Here is a 17312-nt window from a genome sequence, read left to right as displayed (position 1 = left end):
TGGAGAATATCTCTGAGGAGGTGCAGTTGGTAGTTTGACTTCTTAGAGACGTCAGAGATGTTAGGAGGAAAGGAGTGTGTGTGTAGTCCAAGATGACCCTCAGGTTCTTAGCCTCACAGGTGGGAGCAGGAAGAGGGCCAAGGGACACCTGCCAGAGAGTGACAGGAAAGGAGGGTGCAGGTGTGCCGATGAGGAGAATCTCAGTCTTGCTGGCGTTAAGGCAGAGATCATTTGCAGCACACCACTCCTGGATAGCGGACAGACAGTCAGGGATAGAGAAGGAGAGGAGGTGACGGAGGGAAGCATGAAGACCAGCACAGTGTCATCCACATAGCACTGAAAGTTATAGCATAGAGCAGCAGTGCGGTGGGCAAGTGGTGCCAAGTATTGGTTGAAAATCCAGGGAGCGAGGTTAGAACCCTGGGGAACACCACAGGTAGAGAGTGAGATAGAGGAAAGGAAGGACCCAAGTTGGACCTGGGACGGTTGATCAGAGAGGAAAGAGGTAAGCCAGGCCAGGGCCTGATCGGTGATACCCAGGTTATCACAGAGACGGTTGAGCAGGATGTCATGATTCACCATGCCAAAGGCTTGGGTCTGTTAATCAAATGGACTATATTGATGAAATGGACTCAAACTACCACCCACATTCGTGATGTGGCTGAATGATGTTACCTGACCCAATGAAATGGAGGCACTGTATATAACCCTGCTACCCAGCGTTGGTCGTCCCAACGATATTTGGGGTAACTTTAGGTCATACCTAGCCAGAGAGGGTGCCTCAACATGAGTGTTATAGGCTTCCACTAGTGCTATTGTTCATCTATGTACCACTGGGCACAGCTGATATGTACTTGACATGGTCTCGTTCCACTGCTTAATAACTGTGATGAAGTATTGTTGCCAAGTGTTTGTAAATAAAGTTTATATTTAAAATATATATATACAATATCGAATGTATTCCTAGTACACAGCCAATAAAAGATTGTATTCATTAATAATGCAAATGAGGGGAAAAAAACTCTTGTTGCAGACAAAAAAACCTCTGTTCAGTTCTTTAAAATATTTAACAATAAATATATATACATATACACATTATATACTATCTCATTTTCTGCAAGTATTTCTATATAAGATGTGAAATAAAAATGTAAACTATTTTATAAAATAAAAATTGGATCAAACAAACACCCATAAAAAATAACACTTTCAAAAAGAAAGGGTTGCTACAATGTAATACAGGAAATAAAATGCAGTATGATTACCTCAACTATACTAACCATTTAGGTAACTACAAACTTGGTTTTGCAGCAGCAAATTCTAAAAAGAATTGCCTACAATGTCAATAGTTTGTGCACCTTTAAAGGCATTTGACTACAATGAAGGTATGTTAAAATACTGTACAAACATTATTTAACATTAAATGATGACAAATTCACAGATTCATGTATGCAACCTTAACCAGGAAACCAAGACATATAACCTAACTAGGTCTTCAGTTTTACAAATAAAGACATGCCAACAATGTAACATTATTTTGAGTAAAAATCTCTTTAAAGCATAGTCCTACCAATATTTCAATTAATATGTACACAGTAAAAACTTGTGTGTGTGTGTGTAAACATATTAGCACTTAGCAAAAACTACAGTAATAACCTCACAAATGCCATTTCCAAATGTCTTGTAAAATCTGTGTGTGTCCTTTGGCCACCTACACACATGTGAACTTCATAATGACATTTCAAAATGTACCCATCATGTTTAAAACTCTGGTGCACCTGCCTTGAAAACGCATTTTGGGCTTTGACAGTCTGACTTGCATTCATGTGGTTTTCTAACACTACCCCTTCCACTGCCCTGTGTAAGGTGCACGGTATCCCGTATGCTTTAACGTACAGCAGTAAACTGTTCAATTTTAACACTGCACAGTCGCCCTTCCTTCAGATATCGAGTTTATTTCTTACCCTTCTGTCTGGGTATGTTTCCTCCCATGCTGTTAGCACCCCATTTGTGTGTGTCAGAATGTGGGTGGTACTCTTAGTAGCGGCCTTCACCACAGCCATTGGGACTATCTGTAAACTGTCTCTCTCCCCCTGCAGGCAACCTATTCGCTGAATTATATGATATGATATGACATGTCATTTATAACACGCCTGTACACAAGTTTTCTAAGCGCGTTTCTATCATTGCACCCCTTTTCCCCGGAATGTTAAGCCCAGAATGTCGTCCTGCCCCTCTTTTGCACACACTTGCCTCCCGTGGTACCCAGCCAGTCCATAGCTCATCCCTCTTCCTCCCGTTTCTCAGAAATGCATAGAGCCACCTCCATTGCATTCTGCGTCACCCACCCACACAGGCGTTTGTGCTAGCACCTCACAATTGTGCCCCTCTGTGTGTTGTCCATCCGCCCACTCCTTGCACTCCCTCATCAGCGCTGCTTGCCCCACTGTCAGCCACGCGTCTTCAGCGGCTTTCAGTATGTATGCCCACACCTGGATAAAACTTAACCTTTCCTCCACATCCACCTTCCCTTCCACCACCCTGGGTATGTCGTCTGGCAACAGCTGCCACATTGTGGCCCGCTCTTACTCAGTTGTATCCCTCATGAAAATGTGTGTAAGCATGTCTTCAAAATCCAAGGGGATCTTATCCCTCGCTATCTTCACCTTCATGATGTCTTGGGGTTTCGCTTGTGGTTTACCACAGTCTCTCTTGTCCTTCCCTGTGTTCCCCTATATAACTGCTGTTCCTGGGTGATCCGATCCCCACCTCCCTATTCCGTCATACCGACTGGGTGGCTACATCCCAATTGTCCACCATGCTCCTAAACCTCTACAGCACTGCCCTGGACCCTGATTTATATGACAGGTCTGCCCCCTACTCTTTCCACACCTGCACTGTTAGTGTTACAGCAGATCTGGGATCCCTGAATGATCCCTCTGCCTTAAGAACTACCAGCGCCATCTTGCTGTATGATGGTGTAATTGTGCATTTTTCCGGGGGGTTGTCTTTGTCTGGGTGTTGCTGCCTATCGGCTGCTTCAAACGAGGTCCCCAGTCAAGCATGCAACAGGTACAGCGAATAACGCTCTTTGCACTTACCTGTTGTATTCCCCAGTCACGAACATGAGGAAGGGGAGTACTGGGTTTTGGCACCATCATGTTAATGTCTGATCCTGCCCGACCATGTGCACTAGACACAAATGATACATAGGCGACCAGAAGTATAGAGAAATGGCAAGCAGGCACCAGGGCATGGAATTTCCGCTCACTGCTTTACCTACCCCACACAACCGATGCGTGGCTCATCTTTATATACAAATGGAGTGGCTCACCCATGAAACAGCACGTATAATACCAAAACTGTCCATGGAAGGGAAAGGGGGAAGGAGGTAGTGCCATAGTGCCATAGTTGCGAAATGGTTTCTCTGTCGTGTCTGTGAGGCAGCCTCTGTCCTTGGGGATCTAATCCTGCTCCAGCTGAATCATCTGCTGTGTACCTTCTCAGGAGGGAACACAACGTTGCAACCTTGCATGGCACAGCTGTTCCGCTCTAGCCCAGTCTCTCTCACCACATCAGAGGGGCCTCAGCGAAAACCAAATGACAATGCAGTATCAGAGTTGGTAACACCGCCCACATACAATCCACCTTGCACTGACTCTTTTGTAAATGCCATAAACCAACATTGTCATAAAATATGACCACCGGATCATACTAGGGGGCTTCTATATATGGTTGAAAGAACAAACCACCAACTCTGCTAAATCACTGTCTTCACAACTATCAACAATGCATCTACAATAATTAGTGAAATGAGCAACCCATTCAGCTGTGCACACCCTAGATGCAATTGTCTGTAAAAGAAACATGGCAACCACTGCCCACCAATTTCCATTCTCTGGAGTGATCACTGTGAGAATCCAGAAGGTGTCTCACCCGCTAGGTCCCGTGGATTTCTCTGTCAGATGGCCAGGGCACGGCCATCACCTTTGGATCCAGACCCTGGGGGTGGAGCAGTGCAGGAGGATTACCTGGGTGAGGGTTCCTCGGGCGTGGGACAGCGGATGGTGGGACGCGGTATCCCTCTCTTACCTGTAACACCTTTACCCCATACCTACCCTACCTTTTCTAGAGTTGATTTACCCAAGGAAATTGTAACGGATCAGGGATCCAATTTTATGAACACACTGATGAGTGAAGTCAAGGAATTGCTACAGATCTCCACCTTAAGTCCTCAGTTTACTACCCCCAAACAGACATGCTGGCTCAATAAAACCCTTAAGATGATTTTGAGAAAATCGGTAGATCAGGATGAAAAGGACTGGGACAGCATCATCCCCTGGATCCTATTTGCAGTGAGGAAAACCGCTTGGGCATCCACCGGTTTCTCTCCTTTTGACCTACTTTAGTGTAGAGAACCAAGAGATGTCTTAGACATGCCCCGGGAGACCTGGGAAGAGAGGAGGCACCTATTCCCCTTCCACAAAGAGCTACACGATTACGAGAGCATATGAACCTTGTTTGAAATCTATTCTACACTTGCATGGAAAAAGCTCAGGCCCAACAATTGTTCACCTATGACAAAGTACATTTAATAATATTTTCAGTAGGACAAAAGGTATTATTCCTCTTACTTAGCTCTGAAAATAAACTTGTCTCAAAATGGCATGGGCCATATGAGGTTCTAGGGCAAACAGGGACCTGTTACTATAAAATAGCTCAATCTGATAAAAATCAAAAGACCCACCTTTACCATGTAAATCAATTAAAGGAGTGGAAGGAGAATCCTTCCACTGCCCCCATCTCGATATTTGCCTTGTATAATGCCAAAGGATATGGACAACTCGGAACTTATTCCCCAAGAACGATCTAGCCGGAAACAAGAAGACTTAAACAACCTGGTCATGACCTTCCCTGATGTATTCTGCGAAAAACCAGGGATAGTAAATGGTACTTATTACTATATCAGAACTCCAAAGGGAAAAGTGGTTCCAGAAGCCCAAAAACAAATTGTGGTAGAGGAAGTTAAAAAGATGCTGAGGGCAAACATTATCGAGCCTTCTTCCAGCCCATAGTCCTCCCCTATTGTATCGGTAACCAAACTAGATCATTCCTGGCAGATTTGCATAGACTTCAGGCAGGTTAATGCCATCTCCACCTTCAATGCCTATCCCATGCTGTGCATCAATGAATTAATTGATAAACTAGGAGGTGCCGTCTTTTTATCGACCCTAGACATCACCAAGGGATATTGGCGGGTCCCCGTACATAGACCTGATAAAGAAAAGAGAGCTTTCCCAACACCCCAGGGACTATTCCAGTTTAAAGTCCTCCCTTTTGGCCTACATGGGACCCCAACCGCTTTCCAATGTCTTACGGACAGGATATTGCTGCCATATTCCGATTTCTGTGGGGCTTATATTGATGACATAGTCATTTACAGCAAGACTTGGGCAGACCATCGCTTCCATCTTTTATATCATCATGAGAACCCTTGGAGAAGCCGGCTTAGCTGCCAATCCATCTAAATGTAAGCTGGCACAATCAGCCGTGAGCACCTCTGCTTCTTTGCGGGGAATGGCAGTCTCCAACCCCAACGAGAAAAAGTGAAAGCCGTCTTACATAACCCCATGCCTAAGACTAAGAGGGACCTAAGGGCGTTCCTAGGATTGATTGGTTATTACTGTTGGATCATTCTAAATTTTTGGGATGAAACAACTAGATTAACCAACAAATTAATGAGCGCTGAACCCCAGAAGCTTCATTAGACTGACGAGGATGACACATGCTTCAATCACTTTAAAACAAGCCTTGTGCCAGAACCCAATCCTAAAGGTGGTAGATTTTTCAAAGTAGTTTTGCATTACAAACTGATGCCTCTCTTGCAGGGTTAGCAGCAGTCTTATCGTAAATGTGTGATGGATTAGTACATCCTATCCTATTCAATAGTCGAAAAGTCTTCCCTCATGAAATGTACTACTCTGTATTGGAGTTAGAGGCCCTTACCATCAAATGGTCAATCACCCATCTAAGATGCTACCTTTTGGGGATCAAGTTCACCCTTGACACAGACCTTTCACTGTTAGTATGGATAAGCCAAAAAAAGGACTCTAACCCTCGAGTCATGTGATGGTTGTTAAACCTGCAACCCTACTGTTTCATTGTGGAACACCAAGGGAAAGTCAATTTCCTTTCCCATTTTCCCTGTGAAACAGATGCAGCTACATTGCATAGGGGAATGGTGTGTGAGAAACCAGAAGGTTTCTCTCAGCTGAACAAGGGAAGGGCGACGGCCAGGCACAGGGGGTTTGTAAGAAAGGGCAACCCATGACCTTTTTGGCATGAAGCTGTTACTTTCAAGAACCCTTCAAGGCAGAAAGCGTAAGACCAGGAAACCAGGCTGAAGAATCCTGCATTGTGTGTCGGAGATACCGAGGGCCCTCCCTCGTAACTGAACAAGGCCGGCAGGAGCAGCAGATGCTATGGTATCATCCTTGGCTCCAAGAACAAAGAAGCAACGGAGAACAACATAGTCGGTGAGTTGGGTAGCCCAATGCCAGGCCATTTTCTGTTGAAATTAAGGTTGCAAGTGGCAACAATGTAAAACGAACACTGGAACAGACATTGTTAAACGCGTGATGAAAGACGCAAGTAAAGATGAATTACTGGTGAATGTTTTACCATAAGGAGAGATACGATACCATTGACAGAGTGGTCCAGCACCCTGAATGTGCTTAATCTAAGGTCTCTGTTTGGTATCATAACAATGGATGTGAAGTGTAATTGTGTGAAGTGAATCAAAATGGTCCTGCAACGGTTTATGCAAAACCCATTGCACATTCGAAAGTCTCGATTCTGGTATCAAAAGGGATCTGATCCCGGACGAGGGGGATCCATGGTCCGAACCCGAACGAGGGAGAGCAAGTTGTGAACATTATGGAAAAGAGGATCTCAGCCCGAACAAGGGGATCCGTGGTCTGAGCCCGAAGGAGGGAGACCAGGAGGGAGAAACCAGAAGGTGTCTCACCCGCTAGTTCCTGCAGAACTCTCTCTCAGGTGACCAGGGCATGGCCATCGCCTTTGGATACAGACCCTGGGTGTGGACCAGTGTGGGAGGATCACCTGGGTTGAGGGGTCCTCTGGCAGTGGGACACCGGATGGTGAGAGACGGAAGCACACACTGAGCGAGGCAAAGCACACGAAAGTACAGCAGTTTCGAGTCAGCAGCTGAACAAGGGAAGGGCGACGGCCAGGCACAGGGGGTTTGTAAGAAAGGGCAACCCATGACCTTTTTGGCATGAAGCTGTTACTTTCAAGAACCCTTCAAGGCAGAAAGCGTAAGACCAGGAAACCAGGCTGAAGAATCCTGCATTGTGTGTCGGAGATACCGAGGGCCCTCCCTCGTAACTGAACAAGGCCGGCAGGAGCAGCAGATGCTATGGTATCATCCTTGGCTCCAAGAACAAAGAAGCAAGGGAGAACAACATAGTCGGTGAGTTGGGTAGCCCAATGCCAGGCCATTTTCTGTTGAAATTAAGGTTGCAAGTGGCAACAATGTAAAACGAACACTGGAACAGACATTGTTAAACGCGTGATGAAAGACGCAAGTAAAGATGAATTACTGGTGAATGTTTTACCATAAGGAGAGATACGATACCATTGACAGAGTGGTCCAGCACCCTGAATGTGCTTAATCTAAGGTCTCTGTTTGGTATCATAACAATGGATGTGAAGTGTAATTGTGTGAAGTGAATCAAAATGGTCCTGCAACGGTTTATGCAAAACCCATTGCACATTCGAAAGTCTCGATTCTGGTATCAAAAGGGATCTGATCCCGGACGAGGGGGATCCATGGTCCGAACCCGAACGAGGGAGAGCAAGTTGTGAACATTATGGAAAAGAGGATCTCAGCCCGAACAAGGGGATCCGTGGTCTGAGCCCGAAGGAGGGAGACCAGTCTTGAACTTGTGAATGACACAGGAAAGGAACATTTGTGTTTTGTTTGTTACATCATGCCCTCTGCAATCAGAGACTGTCATTGCGAGAGAGACTTTGGCGGAAGGCCCTGATGCCTATGTGTTGAACTGTTACCTCATGGGCAAGAAACCAGAGTCTGAGCGTAGCCCGCACGTGCTGCCTTGCCCCATGCTGAAAACGTGGGGAAGGGAAGCCCACTGCTCAACTATCCTGACATCTCATTTCTTGAACACTTTTCTTTTGCATACATTGTTATCCCACACTATTTTGTATTTTGAAGTAAGGATTGGCAATAGGGTTATTATTATAGGCACTTTTATTTTGACAGACTCCACTTGGACTGCGTTATTATTATTTGATGGTCGTAGCTTGCTCCCATCTTTAGATTTAGGTTTAGATAGGCGTTCTACCAACCCATTGAAGTTCAATAAACACCATTGAACTGTGATCACTTGTATCTGTCTTCACTGTTTCATACCATGCCTTCCTTACACCACCTTCCAGTACCTTTCGTGATACAGCCTCCAACCCTGAATACAACCCTCCACTTAAACACTGTCCCAATTCAGAAAAGGAACTGGGAATCCCTAAACCACATAGATTGCAACACCACACTAGAATTCACAAAACCTCTGGGCTCTGTTTAAGACAAAATTCACACACAGAAGTGTAGAGACAATCCACAAATGGATCACAGAAGCCTTAGAGGCTGTCGCACTGAAAAAGCCCCCCCCCCATCAAAAAAGAAAACTGCAGCAAAATGGGTCACATCCCAGCCCTAAAGAAGGCAAAGAGAAAACTGGAACAAGCATGGAGGAAAAACTTAGACTAACAGAATAAACCTGCATTCCAGAAACAGATATGGCTATATAAAACCATAATCCTCAAAGCAACAAGAAATAAGACGTAAAAGCATTAAAAAAGTGAACAACACACAGAAAGATATGTTGTGCACTGTCAATGAGCTAAAAAACCCAACAGCCTGCAACAACACACCCACTCCCTCGCAGAAATGATGTGGCGACCTGGCAAACCACTTGAAAAGCAAAATCATAAACATCTAGAAAGTCATCAGAAGCATGCCCAAGGACATGGGAAACTGCTGACTGGAATCCTTCAAAGTTGTTGAAAATCTTGGAATCTTAATGGACAGCGAGCTTACATTCCACAAGTGAATGAAGAAGTTGCTTCATCTGCGCACAATAAAAAGGATACTACCCTACCTCAACTTCCTACAAGGAACACTCACCGTCATCTCCCTCGCCATGACAAGAATAGACTACGCCAACAGCATCTATCTTGGTTTGCCAGATTACCTCATCCAAAAATGACAACTAATACTGAACGCAACAGCAAGACTACTCCTCCGACTCTCTAAGAGAGAACACATCACACCAGCACTGTGAACTCTTCACTGGCTACTAGTCAAAAAAGCATCTACTTCAAAACGCTCTGCATAACCCATAGAGCAATCCATGGCCAAGGACCGGAATTCACGCAAGAAGAAATCTCCATCTACACACCAAAACAAGCCCTGAGATCCAGCAATGACAATCACCTTGAACCAAAGCAATGATAATAATAATTGGCTATAATAATTAGTTATAATAATAATAAATTGCAACACAGTGAATTCTTCTTGTGCATCTCAGCAAAACGCTGGAACTTACTATCCAACGATCTGTGAACAATTGAGGGACACCTACAATTTAGAAAACTACTAAAAACCTGTCTCTTTACTTCCTGTCCAGGTGGTTGGGTTACTGTTGAAATGAAACACACAAACTTGATACAAGGAGAGGTCGCACCAACGATAGTACCACAAAAACGGACTCAACCAAACAGCCTAGCCCTATGAAAAGAAACAATAATAACGCCAATGACTATAATTAATCTCAACCATAATAAAACAATGTAGCCCACAAGGACACAGCACTTTCCCAACATTAACCCTACTAAAACGTAACATTGTCTCACAAACAAACCGCTCAACCATCAAATACGTATACGACACACTCTCGTCTAAAGCAGCCCCAACTCAAAATCGCACAGCAAGCTGCACACCTCTCCCCCTCAATCATAGCACACTAAATCTCCAGCACTACACCACAGACCCAAACAATCCTACACAAATTCCTGCACCAAAACAAATTCAAACACCTAACCTGTGCCACCTAGAAGCAAACCTAACGCACAATGACAGGTTTTTTTCCAAACTGAAGCTACCAACAGAACAGCAGATGCTCTCTTGGGGTATCCCTCTGTTAGGGAGAATTCTCTGTAAAGGCTAATTTCCCAAACCTAGTGAGTCCCCCAGCAGCTTTGCTGGATTTTTGGGGTTTATTTTTTTCTCCTGCTAAGAGTGAGACTCTTTTTCTCCCACTCTTAGACATGATTTGAGGTGTTCCTTTGACTTTGTATGTGTTTTATGGGCTATGGGGTCCTTTACTCCATAGGGCTTCATGTGTTTTTGGTATGTGGGTTACACAGCACCCAACGTGCAGTGACCCAGGGGTGTCGTAGCGATCCCCAAACCTAGACTCCATACCCTGGGACTGACTACTGTCTCCCAGGGCATGTAAAGTCACCATTGGCTTTACTTGTCTTCAAATTATGAACAGAACCAGTACAAACCATCCTATTGTGGACGTACTGGTCGGGGCAATTCGATTGCCCCAGGGTCTGTTGTTCGAGGGGGCACTATCCAGTCCCCCCCGACCGAGTTTTGGCTGGTGGCAGTGGATACTACTTTTTATATTCGACCGTAAATATATTCCTATGGGATTTTCCCATTGTTCAAGGCTACCACTTTTTAATATAGCCTCGAACGTACCGCCGGTATATTAAATTAATATAAATTCCCCGGTTGGTATATTTTGCCGAAACTCTGTTCCAAAATGGCGTTTGTGTTCGCTTCTGTGACTCCAACCCAAGTTGAGCCCTTTGTTCCAGTTTTTGACGGGCTTCTCCACAGAAGCCTCCAAAAGTGGTGCCACTCTGTCTGGCTCACCACTTAGCATATTTGAGTGACAGCTAGGACTGATGAATGGGGGTTTTCTGCATAAAAGCAGGGCTTTGGGGACTGGAACTTCAGAAGTCGCCACAGGACCTAAAGAATCCGAGGAGGGAGAAGCCGAGCCGGCCTGCAACGACGACACCACCGGTGGAGCCCTGCTGAACCGTCTCACCACTTTGCCTGATGACAGAGGAGATCTCCAGTCCGTAGAGTCTTCTTCCTTTGACTGGTGGGGATAACCAGTTTGCTCGTCTTTTCGCCTTCCTGGACCATCTTGTGGCCGCCTTGCCTGTGCCAAGCACCCCGGCAACCGGAATAACACGGTTTACCACTACCGCGAAGAAAAGGGTAGTACCTCGTAACTGGAAAACTCTGTGGCTGGTTTCTTCCCTGGCAGTGCAACGACCTTCATCTTTCCTCCACGTTGAGATCTCCTCTTCCTCTGGACGGAAAACCGACTTGCACCCACTGCCAGGAACAACTGCCCCTGCTGGAGCATCCTTCCTATTTCAGGTACTGTGTCCCGCCTGGCTTCCCTTGCGACAGATTGTTCGGGGTGACAGTAAATCCTCGACTTTCTAACATGGGTTAGCCTGGTGCCTGTTAACTAACTTTTCCTGACTTGATCTCAATCTTTTGTGAACTATCTGCAAAGACTCTTTGAGCATAACCCCACTGTGTGATCCTGGACACATTTCGCTTGCTTTCTCTAAGAGTGGGCCTGGCATTTAAACTTCCTTGCTCCCCAGTAGACTTTGCCTAACCTGCCTCACTTTGGTTCTTTGAAAAGTATTGAAATTGTGTTCTTTCATAACTCTGCCTTTTCCCTCCCTTCTTTTTAGCTACCAGGTAAATCTGGGTGGTGCAGACGGCTACCAATTGGGTTTACTGCCAACACCTGTGTTCTTAAGCCTTTTGCAGTGGTCCCTAAGGGAACTGCACAGGTTTCTGCCTAACACCCTCTTCGTCCCGCTAATTAACTGCCCCTAATCCTTGTTCCTTTTCAGAACCACCTGATCGCCTGGAGGCCATAAAGATGTCAGCATGTGCTGTATAAATCTCAATAACATAACTTAATCTCACTTTTGATCTCACATTCTGGCCGAATGTTGCTGTTTTTTTTATGTTACAGAATATTACAACAGTGTTAACAATTTGCTTTATTGTAGGGGCAGTATATAGAGGTGCTGCAAAGGGGCAATATTTTCTATCCGGAGCTATATAAATAACCAGAATGTACATGCTTTAAAATGCAGTTTTAAAAATTGCTTATTTTTCTTACTGCTATCATAGGCATTACTACCATGGACTATACAGAAAACAATTACCCTGTCAAACGGCAGATTGAGTTTCAAAATTTTACTATCTGTCCTTCTCTCTGATAATTCTATTTATTTCTTACAGAAATGGGCGTGATGCGTGTAAAGAACTAATTGGATTCTTTTTTGCATACGATAAATCCCTAACTATTTATGAATATAGACAGTTTGGAAAAAATCGGTAAGTTGAAGAATTTGTAAACCGATATTTGATAAAGACTTTACATCATACATGTCTTTTATATGTTGTGCTTAACTTTTGATGATGTGTCTTTCTGTAATAGAACAAGCGCATTACCATTTATCCAGAAGGGCATCTACAATCACCAATGTGGGAGGCGTAAAGGAAAGCTGTATGCCCTGGGAGACATCTATGTTGTAAGTAATTATTTCTGAAAAGGTTTGTTTTCTGGGAATCAAGTAAACACAACTAGTAGATTTGATTTAAAGGGCTACATTGGTAAACCTGTTTTATCAATATGTATGCAGATCTAAGATTGAACATGGGTGAGATGCTGCTTTTATGCTCCTTGGTGGTGTTGAAACCCAAATTCCATCACCAAGTAATCCAATCAGAAACCTCAGGCAGCAGAAGAAGGGAAATTATTGAGTTAATTTAACAAAGAATGCCCTACTAGAGCATTCTCCAACCTTGCATGGCATTACATTACAGCACCATTCCGGACCTGCGCACTTCGCTCACCCTACCCATAATTCAGTGCTTCTAGCATATCTTTCCATTATACATAATGAGACCTGAACAGGCGTCTAGCGCCCACTTGACCCCTGTTCAGGTTTTCATTCGGCATAAAATGCCTTAATTATGTGAATATAGAATGTATTGCAGGTAGTATTTTTGCCTCGGACAGAGGCTAATGTCATGTGCGCCAAGCCTTATAGGTTCTTGTGTTTGCCAACTAAGTGCATTTTATTAAAAGGCTGTGCTATTGTAATCGAAGATGCATAAAATAATGTTATCATGAATAGTCAAGCTACACAATTGTTTGCATTTCTTCTTGTGTAGTGTCGTTTTCTTCTATTACATTTATGGTATTGGCAATCGTAATTTCTATACTGTCAACGAGCAGGGCTAACATTTCATTATTAACATGCAAGGAGGTTTTGATGTTTTTTGCGCCATCAGCTTCACAAAGAGAGTGGGAAAGGAGAGTACAACGACTATTATTAATGTTATTAAAACTATCCACTTAAATGAACCTGCCGATTTCAGCAGTTTTGTTGCAGGCCTAATAACTGTCGTATAGAGAGTTTATGGGTTGATGAGCTAATTCAAAGGCATTCTTTTCTTGATTAAATATTGCTTTTATCACATGCAGTTCCTTCTGTGCAATAGTCTCTGCCGGGCGTGGTTTCTTTCCAAGTTTCTCAGGCTCCTCCAGCTCGGAGGAGCCTGAGAAACTCGGAAAGAAAAACCGCAGTGTTTTCAAACACAATAACGTTGTGTTTCTGCCTGCTGTGGCTATCACTTTGGGTCTCCGTTGCTCCCCCAGGGGAGCACCGGAGACCCAAAGTGAAACCCAAGGCAGGCAGAAACACATCGCGGTTGTGTTTACATGCCGCAGTGTTTCTGCCTACAGCTGATTTCCCATTTGGGGCTCTCGGGCTCCCCACGGGGGGCCCGAGAGCCCCAAATGGGAAATGCTAAATGCTGCAGTGTTTCTGCCTAAATCTGCTTTCCCATTTGGGGCTCTCGGGCTCCCTGAGAGCCCCAAATGGGAAAGCAGATTTAGGCATTTCAATGTTGCAGGGCCTGTCATCAAACTTCCATAAGTTCCTCGAGGGCCACAATGTTGCTTGGTTTTCACGATTCTTCGTTCACCACCGGCAAGGGCTGATGCTTGACGTCAAAAGTTGACTGTAGTACAGAAAGAAAATGCTTTATTGTTTATATTACTTACCATTGATAAATGTAATAACTAATCGCAGCCTTTAACTAGCCCACGTTGTCATTGGCAGCACCCGAACTATGCTTCGGGCCATCCACCATGACACCCACTTTCTTCTTAACCAGACATTTGTTATGTTTGTTTTCCAAATCCCAATTTTTAAAAAATATTTATGTTTGCAGGAATCTGATTCAAATGGATTGGTCCTCCCACGTGTTCCTCCTCTTTGATATTCGCTATCCAGCTTCAGCTGCTTCGGAATAATTTTTTTCGGCAGAGGGCACTGTGCATCGATGGTGTCGACCCGATGTCCCTCAAGGGCCTCCGTCTCGAGGATGATATCGAAGGCATATATAGCACGTGCAGCACCCTTTTGGCTTCAGTTCTGTTTTTCCATAAATCCTTTAGCTTCGAGAAATAAGACGTGCCTCTTCACTTTCGTGACGACTTTGTTATTTTGAATGAGAATAAAGGTTGCCCATGCGACTAGCGCAGGAAGTCTTGATTCTATTAAAGACACGGAGGCAAGCATTATGCTTAACTTCTTTAATTACTGCTAACCACCGCTTTTTAAATCTTTCTTTTGTTTCAATGTATTTTTTATTTTTTATCATTCGTATAAACAGAAAAAATGAAACATCATAGCCTTAACGCGGCTAAACTACATCCCCTATGAGGTTCTTCAATATGTCTAGTCCAATAGCCTCTCTCTCACTGTCCAATCAGGCAATCCCTTCTACTATAAGTCACTGCCTCTCATGGTCCCTTCCTCTTCTTTTGCAGCTCGCTTTTACTGAACAAATGGCTAAAATCAACTGCCTCTTGCATAATCCAACTGATTCTGTCCTTTCTATTATTGGTAGGATCTCCGTATTCTAACTCCGCAGCTCTGCTGCTTTCGTACACTACCTCGGTGATTCTTTTGCTCCTCTCTTATGCAAAAAGAGAAATGTGCATGTTAGGGAGGGGAATACGATTTATCACATGTTATAATCAAGCATTTACATAGATTTGCTGCGACATGTCTTACAGTATATACCATGCCCCTTACAGCCGTATTCCCTTAGGGTGGGATAATGCTCGACTCTGTGTCTTTAATAGAATCAAGACTTCCTGTGCTAGTCGCATGGGCAATCTTTATTCTATGACAAGACCGGAGGCGAGTATTATGCTTGTTCAAAGCTTTCAACAACAACAGCAGCTGCTATATTAGATACTGGTTTGAAGTAAAATGTCTTAAAGACTGAATCGTTCGACCAGTCTGCTGCTTTCATGATCTCTTGCAGCAGAACTCTGCCTGCAAAAGCTTGTGAAGCCATGGCACCCCTGGTAGAGTGCGCTCCAAATTTAGACGTGTCTATACCTGCCAACTCCATCACTTCCTTCACCCATCTAGCAATAGTAGCTGACGTAACTGCTTTGTATGGTTTAAAACGCGCTATAAGCAACTGGGTACCCCCCTTCGGTCTAACCGCTGCTGTCGCTGCTTCATAACACTTTATACAATTCGCCACACACAATTTCTCGTTATTCGGCCATTATGGGTATGAGATCACTTTAGAATTGGTCTTTGTACGCTGCGCTATGGTAAAGGCTATCCCTTCCGGGTAGTACATCTTCCTGTCTATCTCTAGGGCTTTAACGTCTGAAACTCTTCTACAGGACACTAAGCAAAGGAGTGTAGCTAGATTGCCTGAAAGCTGTTTCTGATGTTTGTTAATCTGCTTAGAATCACATGCTGTGCATAGGTCCAACATCCAGTGGTCACTGCGGAGTATTACATTTTGTTTTTCGTAGTCGAAAAAGGGGATGTCGACAAGGCGTGTCTGTAACACTATCCCTATAGTGACGTGCGGTGTACCCACAATCCCTCACGCGTCGAGGTCCCTCAGATTGTTATTTTCTGCCCAGCTTTTGGTCGCCTTTACGCGGAGCTCCTCGAGAGACATTGCAAAACTTATTTCCTGGACCTTGGTCCTGACTGATTACATTAACACATAGATCCCTCCCCTCAACGTAGCTGCAAAGCTGTTTCTCCGCCGAACAACATCTTCGACGGAGGAGACGAGACAGAGGAGATCCTTCGGCGCTGCCAAACACGTGGCCTGGCCTCGCCGGCCAACATACAGTAGGGAGAGTGGGGGTGGAACTATCTTGTTTCCATTCGAGAATGCCTTTCCTTTTCCCTTCCCTTTCCCTCAGGGTTGTTATCACCACAAATTATTGCCTCAGCTATGGAGAGGACACCCTTTAGGTTTTGCCCGCGCTGCAAGGGCAAGTACACCTGGAAGGACAAGCATAAACACTGTAATTGTTGCTTGCCCCTCGATCATAAAGAAGACGGCTGTGCGGCTTGTCAACTTTTAAAACCCAAAACTCTAAAAGAATGTAGAGTCAAGAGGTGGGCGGCCTACGCCATGTCGAAGTCCGATTCCTCACCCGCCGCCGCCATTGCTGAAAGTAACGAGGAAGGTGATAACACGACCTCCATTGCGGAAGTCTTAAACCTCTCGAGGGAGCGCTCACGCACCTCGACGTCCGTCCCCGGCCCCGACGGGCTCGGCTCACGCCCTGCTTATGGGGATGAACACCCCGGCGAGAAGGACGCACAAAAGACTCACTCCCATAAGCACACAACCCACGGCTCTTCTTCGTCAAAGACGAAGAATCCATCAGCGCCGAAGGGGACGCAGGGCACCCTGGCGTCTACCTCAGACCGTAAGAGTCTAAAGCCCCACTCGCAAACGCAGCCGCGACCAGCGATTGGGCTTTCCATAGATAAAGGCGCTACCCCAAAACCATCCTACATAACGCTCCATATAGGAGCGCCCGTCGCAGTACAACACTCAACGCCCGTAATGTCGAGACCAGAAACCTCCACAGACAATTTACTTGTCGAGAGCCTAGCAAGGATTGTTTCCGCCGATTCCCATAAGCGGACGACGAAAGACACATCGAATACCGCGCAAAGGGCTAAAGACACGCCGAAAAAGCCGAAGGGGAGCCAGGAACTGCCGCCTTCATCTAGAGGGACTCCTGGCCTAACGGAAGGTTTTTCAGACGGCGACAGAAACCTTTCTTCGACGTTGTGGG

General features: G+C 44.9%; 1 protein-coding gene across 10 annotated transcripts in view; it reads left to right on the top strand.

Moving 5' to 3' along the window:
• CAPS2 (calcyphosine 2) overlaps positions 1–17312 on the top strand; it is a 1666464-nt gene that overhangs the window by 1240699 nt on the left and 408453 nt on the right. For all 10 annotated transcript variants that reach the window (XM_069629404.1, XM_069629399.1, XM_069629401.1 and 7 more), the window contains 2 exons: positions 12398–12493; positions 12597–12690. In XM_069629404.1, coding sequence (XP_069485505.1) covers positions 12398–12493; positions 12597–12690 — 190 coding nt within the window. The remainder of the gene's footprint in view (positions 1–12397; positions 12494–12596; positions 12691–17312) is intronic.

The sequence above is a fragment of the Ambystoma mexicanum genome, chromosome 12, assembly GCF_040938575.1.
Source record: "Ambystoma mexicanum isolate Mex_15411 chromosome 12, UKY_AmexF1_1, whole genome shotgun sequence".
Taxonomy (NCBI): domain Eukaryota; kingdom Metazoa; phylum Chordata; class Amphibia; order Caudata; family Ambystomatidae; genus Ambystoma; species Ambystoma mexicanum.
Note: the sequence above shows the minus strand (reverse complement) of the source record. Positions and strands in the feature narration are given on the sequence as shown.